Here is a 14,911-nt window from a genome sequence, read left to right on the forward strand (position 1 = left end):
GACCAAAAAAAAAAAAAAAGCATTTCTTCCAAACCAAAAGACAGCCTGACTCCCAACCAGCATTTTTATAAATCTTGGTATATATAAGAAACAAGGCCACTCAGATAAAATATGTTGTGTGTATTCCCACATATTGTATATACCATGATACCATCTCTTCCCCTCTCTCTCGCTCTCTGTGTAGTTTTGCCAATCAACACCAACAGAGAATCTAATTTACTATTCACTAATTATCTCCACACAAATGTGTTTTGCTAATCCCAAAGCAGTTTACTATCACAAAAATGACAGACACACTGGGGCTACCCCTCTGGTAGGCAATGCTCAGAATTAAGTTTATTTCAGAACATGTTACAAATTAGAGAAAATAACGTGATTTTTTATAAATCTAAGAGTTTTTAAAAAATCCTATTATCTGGGTTTTTTTTTTTCAAAATCTTTTTCAAACAGCAATTCTTCCCCTATCCAAAACTGATACAAGATCTAATATAAGAAAGTGCCAGTGTTGCCTAGGAATGGTTTCCTAACTAAGACTGTCAAGTATTTGTAGGTCTCAATCCTTTTCACATTGGCATATCAGTGGCTGGTTTGCACTCATTTTTGTTTTTTTACATTTACACTCCAGTATTTGTTGCTATAGGCTGGGGGAGGGGAGCTTGGGAGAGGGTGAAGGGAGAAGAGAAAACTGTTTTAGACCATAAAAGATATGGAACTATATGGGCAAGTATAAAGAGAATTTGACACTGTGAACAAGCGCATGTATGCTTTTATGGTGTTTTGTTTTTTAAATCCTCCAGCAAAGTGAATGTATGTGACAATTATTTGTAATGGCTTTGAATACACAAAATGCTAAGGGGCTTAGTCTCAGAGAGTCATTATTATACAAAAGCAAACAATCAAGAAGTGCACAATTTGTCAGCTCTAGACAGACTACTAAATTTATTCCTGATCTGCAAGCAACTGCGCACAATGATAAGAGTGCCAAAAACTGTACTAAATTGGCAGTAGTTTGAAGACCAATAGGTAGATTTTGTCGTTTCATCAGGAGGGCCATAGGATTTTTAGTGATGGCATTTATATAATAATAACTTTTCAAAACACTACAGTTCCTTGTTTTGCTTTATGTTAGTAGAAAAACTAGCACAATGGGGTCTGTGTGTGGTAGTGCAAAGTAACAAAACATTCTGAAGAGTAATAAAACAGAGGTGAAGTTATGGATCTTACCTACCTCCTGTATTGCACTTTTCATCTGAATGCTCCTCTGCTACCTGTTTATTTCCAAATGATGTTAGTCAAATGGTATTATGGTGCTTTCACCTCATTTATGGAGTTGGCTAGTTCACCTACGGTAGGGAATACACTTCGCCAAAGCACAAGGATATATGCACATTTACACAGGATTTGGTGGGGGAGAGAGAAAGAAAATCCTTAAGCCAACATAGTAACTCAGCCTACTAATATAGTTTATACCCAGCGGGTCCCAGTTAAAGTCATTGTAACTCTAAAATGCGGTTACTATCTTATAAGTAATACATCAAGTTAGTTCACATTGCCATTTATTAAAAAAAATAAAAAATAATGCCAACAGTTCGCTGGTATGCCCAAACCACTGCCTTTAATGCTGACCAATACTGTCTCATTGTTTCCCTGTACTCCCCTGCTGGCCTCTCTGTATCTGTTGTCTCTTATCTTATATTTCGATTGCAACCTATTTGGGACAGAGATGGTCTTTTTGTTGGGTGTTTGAACAGCGCCTAGCACAACAAGATACTGGTCCATGACTAGGACTCTTAGGGTATGTCTACACTACGAAATTAGGTCAAATTTATAGAAGTCATTTTTTCAGAAATCGTTTTTATATAGTCGATTGTGTGTGTCCCCACACAAAATTCTCTAAGTGCATTAACTCGGCGAAGTGCTTCCACAGTACCAATGCTAGCATCAACTTTCGGAGCGTTGCACTGTGGGTAGCTATCCCACAGTTCCCGAAGTCTCCACCGCCCATTGGAATTCTGGGTTGAGATCCTAATGAAGCAAAAACATTGTCGCAGGTGGTTCTGGGTACATGTCATCATGCCTCCCTCCCTCCCTGAAAGCAACAGCAGACAATCGTTTCGCGCCTTTTTTCCTGAGTTACCTGTGCAGACGCCATACCACGGCAAGCATGGAGCCCGCTCAGCTCACTGTCACCATACGTCTCCTGGGTGTTGGCAGACATGGTACTGCATTGCTACACAGCAGCAGCCCATTCCCTTCTGGCAACAGACGGTGCAATAGGCCAGATAACCATCGTCATCATGTCCAAAGTGCTCCTGGCCGCCTTGATAAGGTCGATCAGGAGCGCCTGGGCAGACATGGGTGCAGGGACTAAAATAGGAATGACTCGACCAGGTCATTCTCTTTAGTCCTGCTGGCAGTCCTATTGCACTGTCTTCTGGCGAGCAGCCAGGAGATGAGAATGGCTAGCAGTTCTACTGCACCGTCTGCTGCAATCAAAGATGTAAAAAGATAGATGGAGTGGATCAAAACAAGAAATACACCAGATTTGTTTTGTATTCATTTGCTCCCCCCTCCCTCCCTCCATGAAATCAACAGCCGACAATCGTTTCGGTGTGGTCTGTCAGAGGCACCTTGAAAAGTTTAATGGAGATTCAGTCCTGCCTGAAATACCGGGGGGAGGGATAGCTCAGTGGGTTGAGCATTGGGTTGAGCATTGGCCTGCTAAACCCAGGATTCTGAGTTCAATCCTTGAGGGGGCCATTCTGTGTGACATTAGTTTTTGTTTCTCCTTGATGTAAAGCCACTCCCTTTGTTGATTTTAATTCCCTGTAAGCCAACCCTGTAAGCCATGTAATCAGTCGCCCCTCCCTCCCTCAGAGCAACAGCAGACAATCGTTCCGCACGTTTTTTCTGTGCAGATGCCATACCACGGCAAGCATGGAGTCCGCTCAGATCACTTTGGCAATTAGGAGTACATTAAACACCACACGCATTATCCAGCAGTATATGCGGCACTAGAACCTGGCAAAGCGAAACCAGGCGAGTAGGCGACGTCAGCGCGGTGAGGAGAGTGATGAGGACATGGACACAGACTTCTCTCAAAGCATGGGCCCTGGCAATGTGGGCACCATGGTACTAATGGGGCAGGTTCATGCGGTGGAATGCTGATTCTGGGCCCAGGAAACAAGCACAGACTGGTGGGATCGCACAGCGTTGCAGGTCTGGGACGATTCCCAGTGGCTGCGAAACTTTTGCATGTGTAAGGGCACTTTCATGGAACTTTATGACTTGCTTTCCCCTGCCCTGAGGCACAAGAATACCAAGATGAGAGCAGCCCTCACAGTTGAGAAGCGAGTGGCAATAGCCCTGTGGAAGCTTGCAACACCAGACAGCTACCGGTCAGTCGGGAATCAATTTGGAGTGGGCAAATCTACTGTGGGGGCTGCTGTGATAAAAGTAGCCAACGCAGTCAAAGATCTGCTGATATCAAGGGTAGTGACCCTGGGAAATGTGCAGGTCATAGTGGATGGCTTTGCTGCAATGGGATTCCCTAACTGTGGTGGGGCCAAAGACGGAACCCATATCCCTATCTTGCCACCAGAGCACCAAGCCGGCGAGAACATAAACCGCAAGGGCTACTTTTCAATAGTGCTGCAAGCACTGGTGGATCACAAGGGACGATTCACCAGCATCAACGTGGGATGGCCGGGAAAGGTACATGACTCTCGCATCTTCAGGAACTCTGGTCTGTTTCAAAAGCTGCAGGAAGGGACTTTATTCCTAGACCAGAAAATAACTGTTGGGGATATTGAAATGCCTATAGTTATCCTTGGGGACCCAGACTACCCCTTAATGCCATGGCTCATGAAGCCGTACACAGGCAGCCTGGACAGTAGTCAGGAGCTGTTCAACTACAGGCTGAGCAAGTGCAGAATGGTGGTAGAATGTGCATTTGGACGTTTAAAGGCGCGCTGGTGCAGTTTACTGACTCAGTTAGACCTCAGCGAAAACAATATTCCCACTGTTATTACTACTTGCTGTGTGCTCCACAATATCTGTGAGAGTAAGGGGGAGATGTTTCTGGCGGGGTGGGAGGTTGTGGGAAATTGCCTGGCCGCTGATTACGCGCAGCCAGACACCAGGGTGGTTAGAAGAGCACAGGAGGGCGCGGTGCGCATCAGAGAAGCTTTGAAAACTAGTTTCATGACTGGCCAGGCTACAGGGTGAAAGTTCTGTTTGTTTCTCCTTGATGAAACCCCCCACCCCCTTGGTTCACTCTACTTCCCTGTAAGCTAACCACCCTCCCCTCCTCCCTTCGATCACCACTTGCAGAGGCAATAAAGTCATTGTTACTTCACATTCATGCATTCTTTATTAATTCATCACACAAATAGGGGGATAACTGCCAAGGTAGCCCGGGAGGGATGGTGGAGGAGGGAAGCACTGAGAGGGGTGGTGGAGGAGAGAAGGACAAGGCCACACAGCACTTTAAAAGTTTAAAACTTTAAAACTTATTGAATGCCAGCCTTCTGTTGCTTGGGCAATCCTCTGGGGTGGAGTGGCTGGGTGGCCGGAGGCTATGGGTGTCTGGGTGAGGAGGCTATGGAACTTGGGGAGGAGGGCAGTTGGTTACACAGGAGTGTAGCGGCGGTCTGTGCTCCAGCTGCCTTTCCTGCAACTCAACCATATGCTGGAGCATATTAGTTTGATCCTCCAGCAGCCTCAGCATTGAATCGTGCCTCCTCTCATCACGCTGCCGCCATCTATCAGCTTCAGCCCTCTCTTCAGCCTGTCACCTCTCCTCCCGGTCATTTTGTGCTTTCCCGCACTCTGACACTGTCTGCCTCCATGCATTCGTCTCTGCTCTGTGGGAGGACACCATGAGCTCAGAGAACATTTCATCGCGAGTGCGTTTTTTTCGCCTTCTAATCTTCGCTAGCCTCTGGGAAGGATAAGATCCTGTGATCCTTGAAATACATGCAGCTGGTGGAGAAAAAAAAAGGGACAGTGGTATTTAAAAAGACACATTTTATAGAACAATGGGTACACTCTTTCACGGTAAACCTTGCTGTTAACATTACATACATAGCACATGTGCTTTCGTTTCAAGGTCGCATTTTGCCTCCCCCCACTGCGTGGCTAACCCCTCCCCCCTCCCCGTGGCTAACAGCAGGGAACATTTCTGTTCAGCCACAGGCAAACAGCCCAGCAGGAACGGGCACCTCTGAATGTCCCCTTAAGAAAAGCACCCTATTTCAACCAGGTGACCATGAATGATATCACTCTCCTGAGGATAACACAGAGATAAAGAACGGATGTTGTTTGAACGCCAGCAAACATGCAGAACGAAGCATTGCAGCGTAACGATTCCCGACTACGTGCTACTGGCCTGGCGTGGTAAAGTGTCCGACCATTGTGGACGGAATAAGGCTGTCCTCCCCAGAAACCTTTTGCAAAAGCTTTGGGAGTACGTCTAGGAGAGCTTTATGGAAATGTCCATGGAGGATTTCCGCTCCATCCCCAGACACGTTAACAGACTTTTCCAGTAGCTGTACTGGCCACGAATGCCAGGGCAAATTAATCATTAAACATGCTTGCTTTTAAACCATGTATAGTATTTTAAAAAGGTACACTTACCAGAGGTCCCTTCTCCACCTGGCGGGTCCGGGAGGCAGCCTTGGGTGGGTTCGGGGGGTACTAGCTCCAGGTCCAGGATGAGAAACAGTTCCTGGCTGTCGGGAAAACCGGTTTCTCTGCTTGCTTGCTGTGAGCCATCTACAACCTCATCATCATCTTCCCCGTCCCCAAAACTGGCTTCCATGTTGCCTCCATCTCCATTGAAGGAGTCAAATGACACAGTTGGGGTAGTGGTGGCTGAACCCCCTAAAATGGCATGCAGCTCATCATAGAAGCGGCATGTTTGTGGCTCTGACCCGGAGCGGCTGTTTGCCTCTCTGGTTTTCTGGTAGGCTTGCCTCAGCTCCTTAAGTTTCACGTCGCACTGCTTCGGGTCCCTGTTATGGCCTCTGTCTTTCATGCCCTGGGAGATTTTGACAAATGTTTTGGCATTTCAAAAGCTGGAACGGAGTTCTGATAGCACGGATTCCTCTCCCCATACAGTGATCAGATCCTGTACCTCCCATTCGGTCCATGCTGGAGCTCTTTTGCGATTCTGGGACTCCCTCATGGTCACCTCTGCTGATGAGCTCTGCACTCACCTGCAGCTTGCCACGCTGGCCAAACAGGAAATGAAATTCAAAAGTTCGCGGGCCTTTTCCTGTCTACCTGGCCAGTGCATCTGAGTTGAGAGTGCTGTCCAGAGTGGTCACAATGGAGCACTCTGGGATAGCTCCCAGAGGCCAATACCATCTAATTGCGTTCACAGTATCCCAAATTCGACCCAGCAAGGCCGATTTCAGCACTAATCCCCTTGTCAGGGGTGGAGTAAAGAAATTGATTTTAAGAGTTCTTTAAATCGAAAAAAAGGGCTTCGTCGTGTGGACAGGTGCAGGGTTAAATCAATTTAACGCTGCTAAACTCGACCTCAACTCCTAGCGCAGACCAGGGCTTAGGAGCTACAATAACGTACACAAATAGTACATTTAATGGCAAAAGTAAAGACAACGCCACTCTAGGATTGCCAACTGTCTAATCACAGAAACCCAAACACCCTTGCCCCGGCCACCCCCGTCTCCAAGGCCCCACCCTGCTCACTCCATCTCCTCTCCCTCCATCGCAGGGGGTTGGGGTGCAGGAGGGGGTGTGGGCTCTGGGCTCGGGCCAAGTGGTTCAGAGTGTGGGAGGGGGCAAGCTCTGGGAGGAGTTTGGGTACAGGAGGGAGCTCAGGGCTGGGGCAGGAGATTGGGGTGCAGGAAGGGGTGTGGGGTGCAGGCTCTGGGAGGGAGTTTGGGTGCAGGAGGGGGCTCAGGACTGGAGCAGGGGTGCAGGAAGGGGTGTGGGGTGCAGGCTCTGGGAGGGAGTTTGGGTGCAGGAGGGGACTCAGGACTGGAGCAGGGGTGCAGGAGGGGGTGAGGGCTCCAGCCAGGAGGCACTTACCTCGGGCGGCTCCCAGTCGGTGGCGCAGGGGAGCTAAGGTAGGCTTCCTGATTGTCCCAGTCCCGTGCCGCCCCCAGAAGCTGCCAGCACAATCCTGCAGCCCCTGGGGTGGGACAGGGGGCTCTGCATGCTGCCAGCGCCTGCAAGCACCACCCCTGCAGCTCCCATTGGCTGCAGTTCTCGGCCAATGGGAGCTGCGGAGTCAATGCTTGGGGCGGGGCAGCATGAAGAGATCCGCTCCCCCCTCCCCCGCCCAGAGGCCACAGGGTCGTGCCGGCCACTTCCAGGAGTGGCGTGGGGCCAAAGCAGGCAGGCAGCCTGCCTTAGCCCTGCTGCGCCGCTGGATTTTTAGTGCCTAAAATTTCCCAGTTTGGCTTCAGTAGCCTCTGGGAGATAGGGTCTGATTCACTGTTCCCTCTAAACTGTAAGCGTGTGCGGATGCACACAGATCCTAAACCCCGTGCACATGACGAAACACCGCACGCACAAAAATTTGCACAGAAGCACAACAATTTGCACAGAAGAAATTTTTTGTGCACACGGCCTGTCAAAAATTAGAGGGAACATTGGTCTGATTCCAGAAGATTCCTGGCAAAACTGGAAGGGTTGTGAACCCTACTCCACTCTGAAGGAAAACATTTTGGATTAGAAATTAAAGTGTACTATCAGTTGAAAAGCCATTTCATCAGGATTACTCTGCTTTCTGCCTTCGCTACACCTTCTTCCGTCTATTGCTGCCTTACGATCAACCCTTCATAGTGGATGATGGGATTATGACACCAGCGGAGAGTCAGTCCTCCCCTTTAGTTCATCTGCATACTTCAAGTCTGTTGGTAAAAGTGCCTTACAGTTCTAAAACCTCAATTTAAAAATAATATTAACTCTCCAGGGCAGAGTCTGTCTTCTTTGTGCGTCTATAGTGCCTAGCATGTTGTGGGTCATACTGAAAACACACACAACTTCAACCCCCTTATCTTGTGCCCCCTTTTTGTGGTATACACAATCTCTATGAACACAATACAAGCAAACAACATAAGGTCAGGCATTCTGCCCATCCAGGAAAGAACAGCAAATGGACGCTTGGCACACGTGAAGTACTCTGACACCACAAAAAGTACAATTACTTTATGAAAAGTTGTCTTATCTAAGCTTCCCAGTTGCTTAGGCATAATAACTGCTCATTTGGCTACTAACTGTAACCTAAGTTCTCTGTAAACTGTGCAGCTGCATGGCCACATAGCAGCCTATTTAGTGCCGCACAGGCGCTCAGTGAACCTGCCCGGCCTGGACCTGCTGTAGATGGTCCGGGGCGCCCCTCCTCCGGCCCTAACTCAGCCCCAGACCCGACGCTGCCAGGGATGGGGTGGCCTGAACCCAGCCCCAGCTCGGACCTGCAGCTGTGTCCCTCCCCTGGCCCCAACTCAGCCCCGGCTAGGGGAGGGACACCCCTCCCCCAACCCCAACCCTGCCCTGGCCCAGCCCTGCCGTGGCCAGTGGAGGGGCACCTATCCTGTGGCCCCAGCCCTGAAGCTGCCATGGTGGGGAAAGGCGCCTCTCCTCCCCAGCCCAGATGCTGCTGCGGGGGAGGGGGGGGGGGGGAGTCCTGTCTCCCTGACGTAGTCCCAGAGCACCCTCCTGCACCCAAAATCACTCATTCCCGGCCCCACCGCAGAGCCCACACCCCCAGCCAGAACCCTCACTCCCAACCCACACACATCCCAACCCTCTGCTCCGGCCCTGAGCCCCTTATCCCTAGCCCCACCCCAGAACCCGCACCCACAGCCGGAACTCTCACACCCCTGCAACCCAACCCTCTGCCCTAGCCCTGAGCCCCCTCCCACACTCTGAACCCCTCTGCCCCACCCCCACCACATGAATTTTGTGATGTGCATCGTCACATCACCTCCATATTGATGCACATCACAAAATTCATTCCACACATGTGTGAGAAAAATTAGAGGGAACTCTGACTGTAACTGTTCAGCTTCTTGTACATTTACACTAAGGCAAGGTTGGAAGGGATGTACAGAGAGCTGTTACAATAACTATAAAAGATTGCTTTCCAGTTCTTATGAAACTTTAGTTTACTTACTTCTGAAAACACAAAAACACACCCAGAGTTTGTTTTTGCTAGAGAATAGCTTCGAAACACAAATAATATTGAAAACAGATGAAATTCTTCACATTGTGCAACATATTCCAGAAGAAAAACACAATGGCCTCTCATATCTTGGCACTTAATAGTAAACAAGTTTAAGATATTTGGCTCAAGAGAATCATGTACTCTTGAGTTACTGAAGTCAGCAAGAGCCTTTCCAATTATTTCTTCAGGCTTTGGATCAGGCCTCATATGAAGAAGCTGATTCTAAAGGAAAAGACAAACCCATTTCACTGAAAAAGATCAAGCTAGGTTTCTGAAATGGACGAGATGCAGCCAAGTTTCGTAATTTGTATTTTGTAAATCTACACTGTGCTATCACAAGCACTCTCAGAGGTTGTGATGACCTTTGCTACAACGCAGCAAGCTTTGACAGAGCAAGGGGAGATCCAAAGTACATCTGTAGTGTCATAATGACAGCACTCTCCTGAACCTTCAAATGACAAAAAGAAGAGAATATTTGAGAACTGTTTCTTTAACCTTAAAGAGCTGCACATGAAATTCATCCTCTATAGTAAAAGAAGGCTAAAGTTGGTTTTCCCAGCCAGTGCATATATATACAATGGTCATTTAACTCTTTTAAAAAGTGCTAGCAAACAAATTCTTATTGATAAATTTATAATTCACTCATGTCCCATTCATTAAGCCTTGTCATTGAGTCAGTCTCCATTGAGGAGGTTTCTTTATACCCTGAAGGTTTCATGACCCCTAGACCAGTGCTTCTCAAAGTAGTGGTCCGTGGACCAGTGCCGGTCTGCGAGCCATTGGCTGCCGGTCTGCGGCGAGTTTCCAGGAAAGAAAGAAAGAAATAATAGTATAATTTAAAAATCGCACCGGAATTCCACCAAGAATAATTATCAGTCGATAAAAGTCGACAATATTAAATAATATTATGTTTTCAGAAGCACATATATAATATTGATAATTATGCCATAGTGCTACAGCATGTTTTGCATGAGACGTGCGAGCACGCACTTACCCCACTCCTTCGCATATAAAGATGCCGCCCCACCGGCGGTTACCATCAAGAAGTTGAATAAAGAGCATCATACGGATCTCTGCGTGTTTGTCATTTGGGACCCCGTCCAAACCCATTGATCTGAGAATGTAAGTACTAATAATATTATAAATTTTAATAATAATTATTTTCTGTCCTATTCTGCCATATCCCTTACGAAGTAGATAGAGACAATTGAGTACCACACACCTATAGCCAAATAGACAGTCCTTGTAGGAGCAGGATTTTATAATTGTACTATAAGAACTGATGTAAACTTTGATTTCATTCTGCCAGCCACCCTTTTTGAATATCAGAAAAGAATGACTGTCTGAGACTGGGATGCTGTTTCCAATATGCATTACAATTAGGACCTGTTATAAAGTTTAGTTAGTAAGAGACAGGATTTTGTATTGTGTCTATGATAAATAGATTAGAGAAATGTTGAGGGCCTGAAGCCCCATTGTGAATTGTTTTAGTTATAAGATTTAGCAAGGCTTGATTTACAATGTATTCTGCTGAATATAAAATACTGCTGTCGGACCTTTTCAGGTTTCTGTGAGAGACTGTTTGTGTGAATGAGGAATGAATGCATCAGAAAAAGATATGGTGTAAAAGCCATTACATCTTGTCCAGATGGTCAAGTGAAAAAGAAAAAAGGAGTACTTGTGGCACCTTAGAGACTAACAAATGTATTTGAGCATACTGGACACCATTAAATTAGGCTTGAAGAAAGACTGGGAGTGAATGTGTCATTACACAAAGTAAAGCTATTTCCCCACGTTTATTTTTCCCCCCTACTGTTCCTCACACGTTCTTTTCAACTGCTGGAAATGGCCCACCTTGATTATCACTACAAAAGGTTTTTTTCCTCTCTCCTGCTGGTAATAGCTCACCTTACCTGATCACTCTCCTCAGTGTGTGTATGGTAACACCCATTGTTTCATGTTCTCTATGTATATAAATCTCCCCACTGTATTTTCCACTGAATGCATCCGATGAAGTGAGCTGTAGTTCACAAAAGCTTATGCTCAAATTGTTTAGTCTCTAAGGTGCCACAAGTACTCCTTTTCTTTTTGCGGATACAGGCTAACACGGCTGCTACTCTGAAAGAAAAAGTGAGAGACTTGGAAAGAGCAGAAAACATCCATTGTATTGGATGCTAAACATGTTAACAGCATTGACAACCTCAGAGGTGAGACAGGCACCCCTGAAGGCAAGACAACAAATAGGAGATAACGATGGGAAGCCCGACAATAACCATCAAATGATAACAGCAGAAAACCCCAAGATTAACACCACTTAAGGACTAACAATTACAGGATGACATTGCAAAATGCATGGACTCAAATGGGAATTTACTACTATAAAGCCGGGGTGTTTTGCCATGGGACTCTGGGTTCAGTCCTGCAAAGCCTTGGAGCATTGGATTGCAACCAACAGAGCCCAGTTTCTCACTCATCCTCAATCTAACTGGCCATTACATTGACTCGAGCTACAATAGACTGGTAACTATAAACAACAACTGGCAGGACGTGTGTGTGTGTGTGTGTGGTGTCTGAAAAGCATATGCTAACTGTTGTATTTTCAATAAATGCGGCATATTTGCCTTTTCCCCCTGAAAAGATCCCATGTGTTTTGTATGAGCATAACGTCCTCGCTTCCTCCATATCTATAAATTGTTTCATACACGCTCTCATTGTTCTTACTTATAGCCTTCCCCTCTTCTAGAATCAAACCTACGTGTTTCTGCCAGGAAGTTCTCGAAATTCCTCGCTTTCTCACTCCATATCTTTCAGACAGGTAAATCTTATTTTTGACGTTCATTATTCATTCTTTCCATATGTTCAAACCCTCTTAACTTTCCAATTATTATGTTGTTTTCAATTTAATTTTAAAATTTATGTATTTTCTTATCCTAACATTACTTACCCTATTAATCAATGTTCTTCCGCACATATTTCTCAATTAAAAGCATTCCCACTGCATTTATTCGGCTTTTATCCTAATATCATAAATTAAGTATATACCCGGGGTAATGGAATTTATATTAATTATTTTTATGCCTAATTTACACAGGGCGAAGCGAGGCCCAATCAACATATTTAGCAAGCAGAGACATCCGGTTGCTGAACATGCAAGTTATTCTGAATTAGAGGACGGCAATATAAATGAAACCGAAGTATTGTCAACAAAAAGAATTCATACTAGCTTTACTTGGAAATATGACTCCTCATACATTCAGTTCAGTTTTGTAGCCATGAATGATGGTGGAGTGCCAAAACCACAGTGCGTTATTTGTGGCGACGTGTTGGCTAACGACGCAATGACACCGTCAAAGCTCAAGAGGCATTTGTCAAAGTTTGACTCCGACTCACAATTTATCAGACCACTCTGTTTTATTAGCAAAGCTGCTCTGCTAATACATTTAGAAGTGAGCCCCCCGAGTGGGGCTTGTGTCTTTTAATTTATACAGTTTTTTGGAGAACAAGTTACAGAGAAGTTACAGACAAAAGAAGAAAAAGATTTTAGTCACCACCCTTCGAGATCCCTGAGACCAGTCACGTATCTTCAATTTCCTGCAACCCTTAACAATCTCCTTTAACAGCTTCCAGTTAACTTAACTAATTGCCCTTCACCCCGTCCATTCTGATACCTGCTTCTTAGACGTGCTGGCTCTATCTTAATTTCTTCTCCATTCAAAAGCTAACTGTCCCTACGTGTGCTCCCTCAGATACTTTGTAACATGTTTTGGCATGCCCTCTCATATACAATGTATCCAGCATGTCCCCTTATACAATGTTATACTTCCACACATTTAAATACAAAACATAATGAAATTAGTTCAAAGCCAAAAGAGTTCTTTGAAAGGAAGCATGTTGATTTAAAAGGCTGTCAGAAACAGATCTTTGAAGTGTCACACATAAATACTGGTGCTTTGCGAGCTTCTTATAAAGTAGCGTTTTGCGTTGTGTATGGCTTTTTAGCCTTAGCTATCAGTGAGACACTAGTGATAGGCTGTATTAAAGATGTCTGTATGGAAATGCTGGACGAGCCAGTGGCAAAGAAAGTGGCTCAGGTGCCACTTTCAAATGACACTATAGCTCGATGAATTCACAATCTGGCTCACAATATGGAAGATCAGCTCATAGGACAGATTAAATTAGCAAAGTACTTTTCTTTGCAGCTTGATGAATGTACAGACGTTGCTAATACGGCAATTCTGATGGTGTATGTGCGCTTTGAACATGAGGGTGATTTGAAGGAAGAGTTTTTGTTTTCTGTTTCACTACCAACAAAAACAACTAGTTCTGAAGTGTTCAAGACTGTGAGCGACTACATTGTTAACAAATGGGGGTTGGACTTCAAGTTTTGTGTAGGCGTATGTTCTCATGGCGCTGCCGCAATGACAGGACGGCATTCTGGAGTGGTTACCCAGATTAAGGCGCTTGCACCCGAAAGCAAGTTAATGCACTGCTTCCTTCACCAAGCAAGTCCTGCAACAAAAAAAAAAAAAAAAAAAGTCAACAGAACTAAACAGTGTGCTCAGCGAGGTCGTAAAAATTGTGAGCCATGTAAAGGCAAATGCTATAAATTTGAGACTATTCACTGCATTATGTGATGATATGGGAGCTGATCATAAACAGCTCCTACTGCATGCCGACGTATGTTGGTTATAGAGGGGAAAAGTCCTGCCAAGAGTATTTGAGCTCCGAAACGAGCTCTCCGAGTTTCTTCAGGACAAAAAAACCAAATTGGTCACAACTGTTCCGAGATGTGGATTGGATAGCCAAGCTGGCTTATTTGGCTGATATCTTTGCCATTTTTAATGATCTCAACACCTCCATGCAGGGAAGGATGGCTTTGTGTCTTACAATGGCAGACAAGATTGACGGACATAAACGAAAGCTAAAAGCATGGAAGAGTCGAGTGTCAAGAGATTGTTATGACATGTTTCACAACTAAGTGACAATCATCGCTGATGCAGGTGAAGACCTTGATGTTACATCTCTACAAAATGTCATCAGTGAACACTTGACAAATTTGGCGGAACATTGAGTTTTACTTTCCAGCAGAAGAAGATCCATGGAAAGGGACTGGATGGATCCGACATCCGTTTATTCCATTGAAAGATGACTTAACTGTCACTATGGAGGATAAATTGTTGGAGCTGGCTGCTGACAAAAGACTAAAGATGCGTTTGAAACTACAACATCACTTGCTTCCTTTTGGATAAAAGTGAAAGCAGAATATCCTGAGTTTACTGAAATTGCTCTGAAAACTCTTCTCCCATTTCCTTCAACATACCTCTGCAAGACTGGCTTCTCAACCATGAGTGTCATTAACACAAAGTACAGGAACAGTATGGATAGTCATTCTCCATTGCGTGTGGTACAGTCCTCAACTGAACCACGACTGGATAAACTGACAAAGAAGAAGCAAGCTCACCTTTCACATTAGTAAAGGTTAAGATTTTAAAAGCCTATTATTGCGTTAATAAATTTTTTTATAATATCTTTGTTAGGAGACTTTGCTGATTTGATTTTTTAATATTTTTTATTGTATTGTAATATTGTATTATTTGTTTACAAAATAAACATGAAATAAAAATGTTTGCCAACTTCTATTTTATTCATTATATTGTTTCCGATATAAATTAATATTACTACGAATGTTCAAATAATATTTTCTTGGATCAT

General features: G+C 45.0%; 2 protein-coding genes across 2 annotated transcripts in view; one reads left to right on the forward strand and one right to left on the reverse strand.

The window, feature by feature from the left end:
* Positions 1-14,730, forward strand: part of LOC311530454 (SCAN domain-containing protein 3-like) — a 48,901-nt gene extending 34,171 nt beyond the window's left edge. The window contains exons 2-3 of the mRNA XM_084647090.1: positions 11,927-12,014; positions 12,291-14,730. Coding sequence (XP_084503216.1) covers positions 11,927-12,014; positions 12,291-12,678 — 476 coding nt within the window. The 3' untranslated portion in view covers positions 12,679-14,730. The remainder of the gene's footprint in view (positions 1-11,926; positions 12,015-12,290) is intronic.
* RAB40B (RAB40B, member RAS oncogene family) overlaps positions 1-14,911 on the reverse strand; it is a 61,783-nt gene that overhangs the window by 29,776 nt on the left and 17,096 nt on the right. The gene's annotated exons all lie outside the window — the stretch shown is intronic.

Source organism: Lepidochelys olivacea (genome assembly GCF_965140295.1).
Source record: "Lepidochelys olivacea isolate rLepOli2 genome assembly, chromosome: 14".
NCBI classification, from domain to species: Eukaryota; Metazoa; Chordata; order Testudines; family Cheloniidae; genus Lepidochelys; species Lepidochelys olivacea.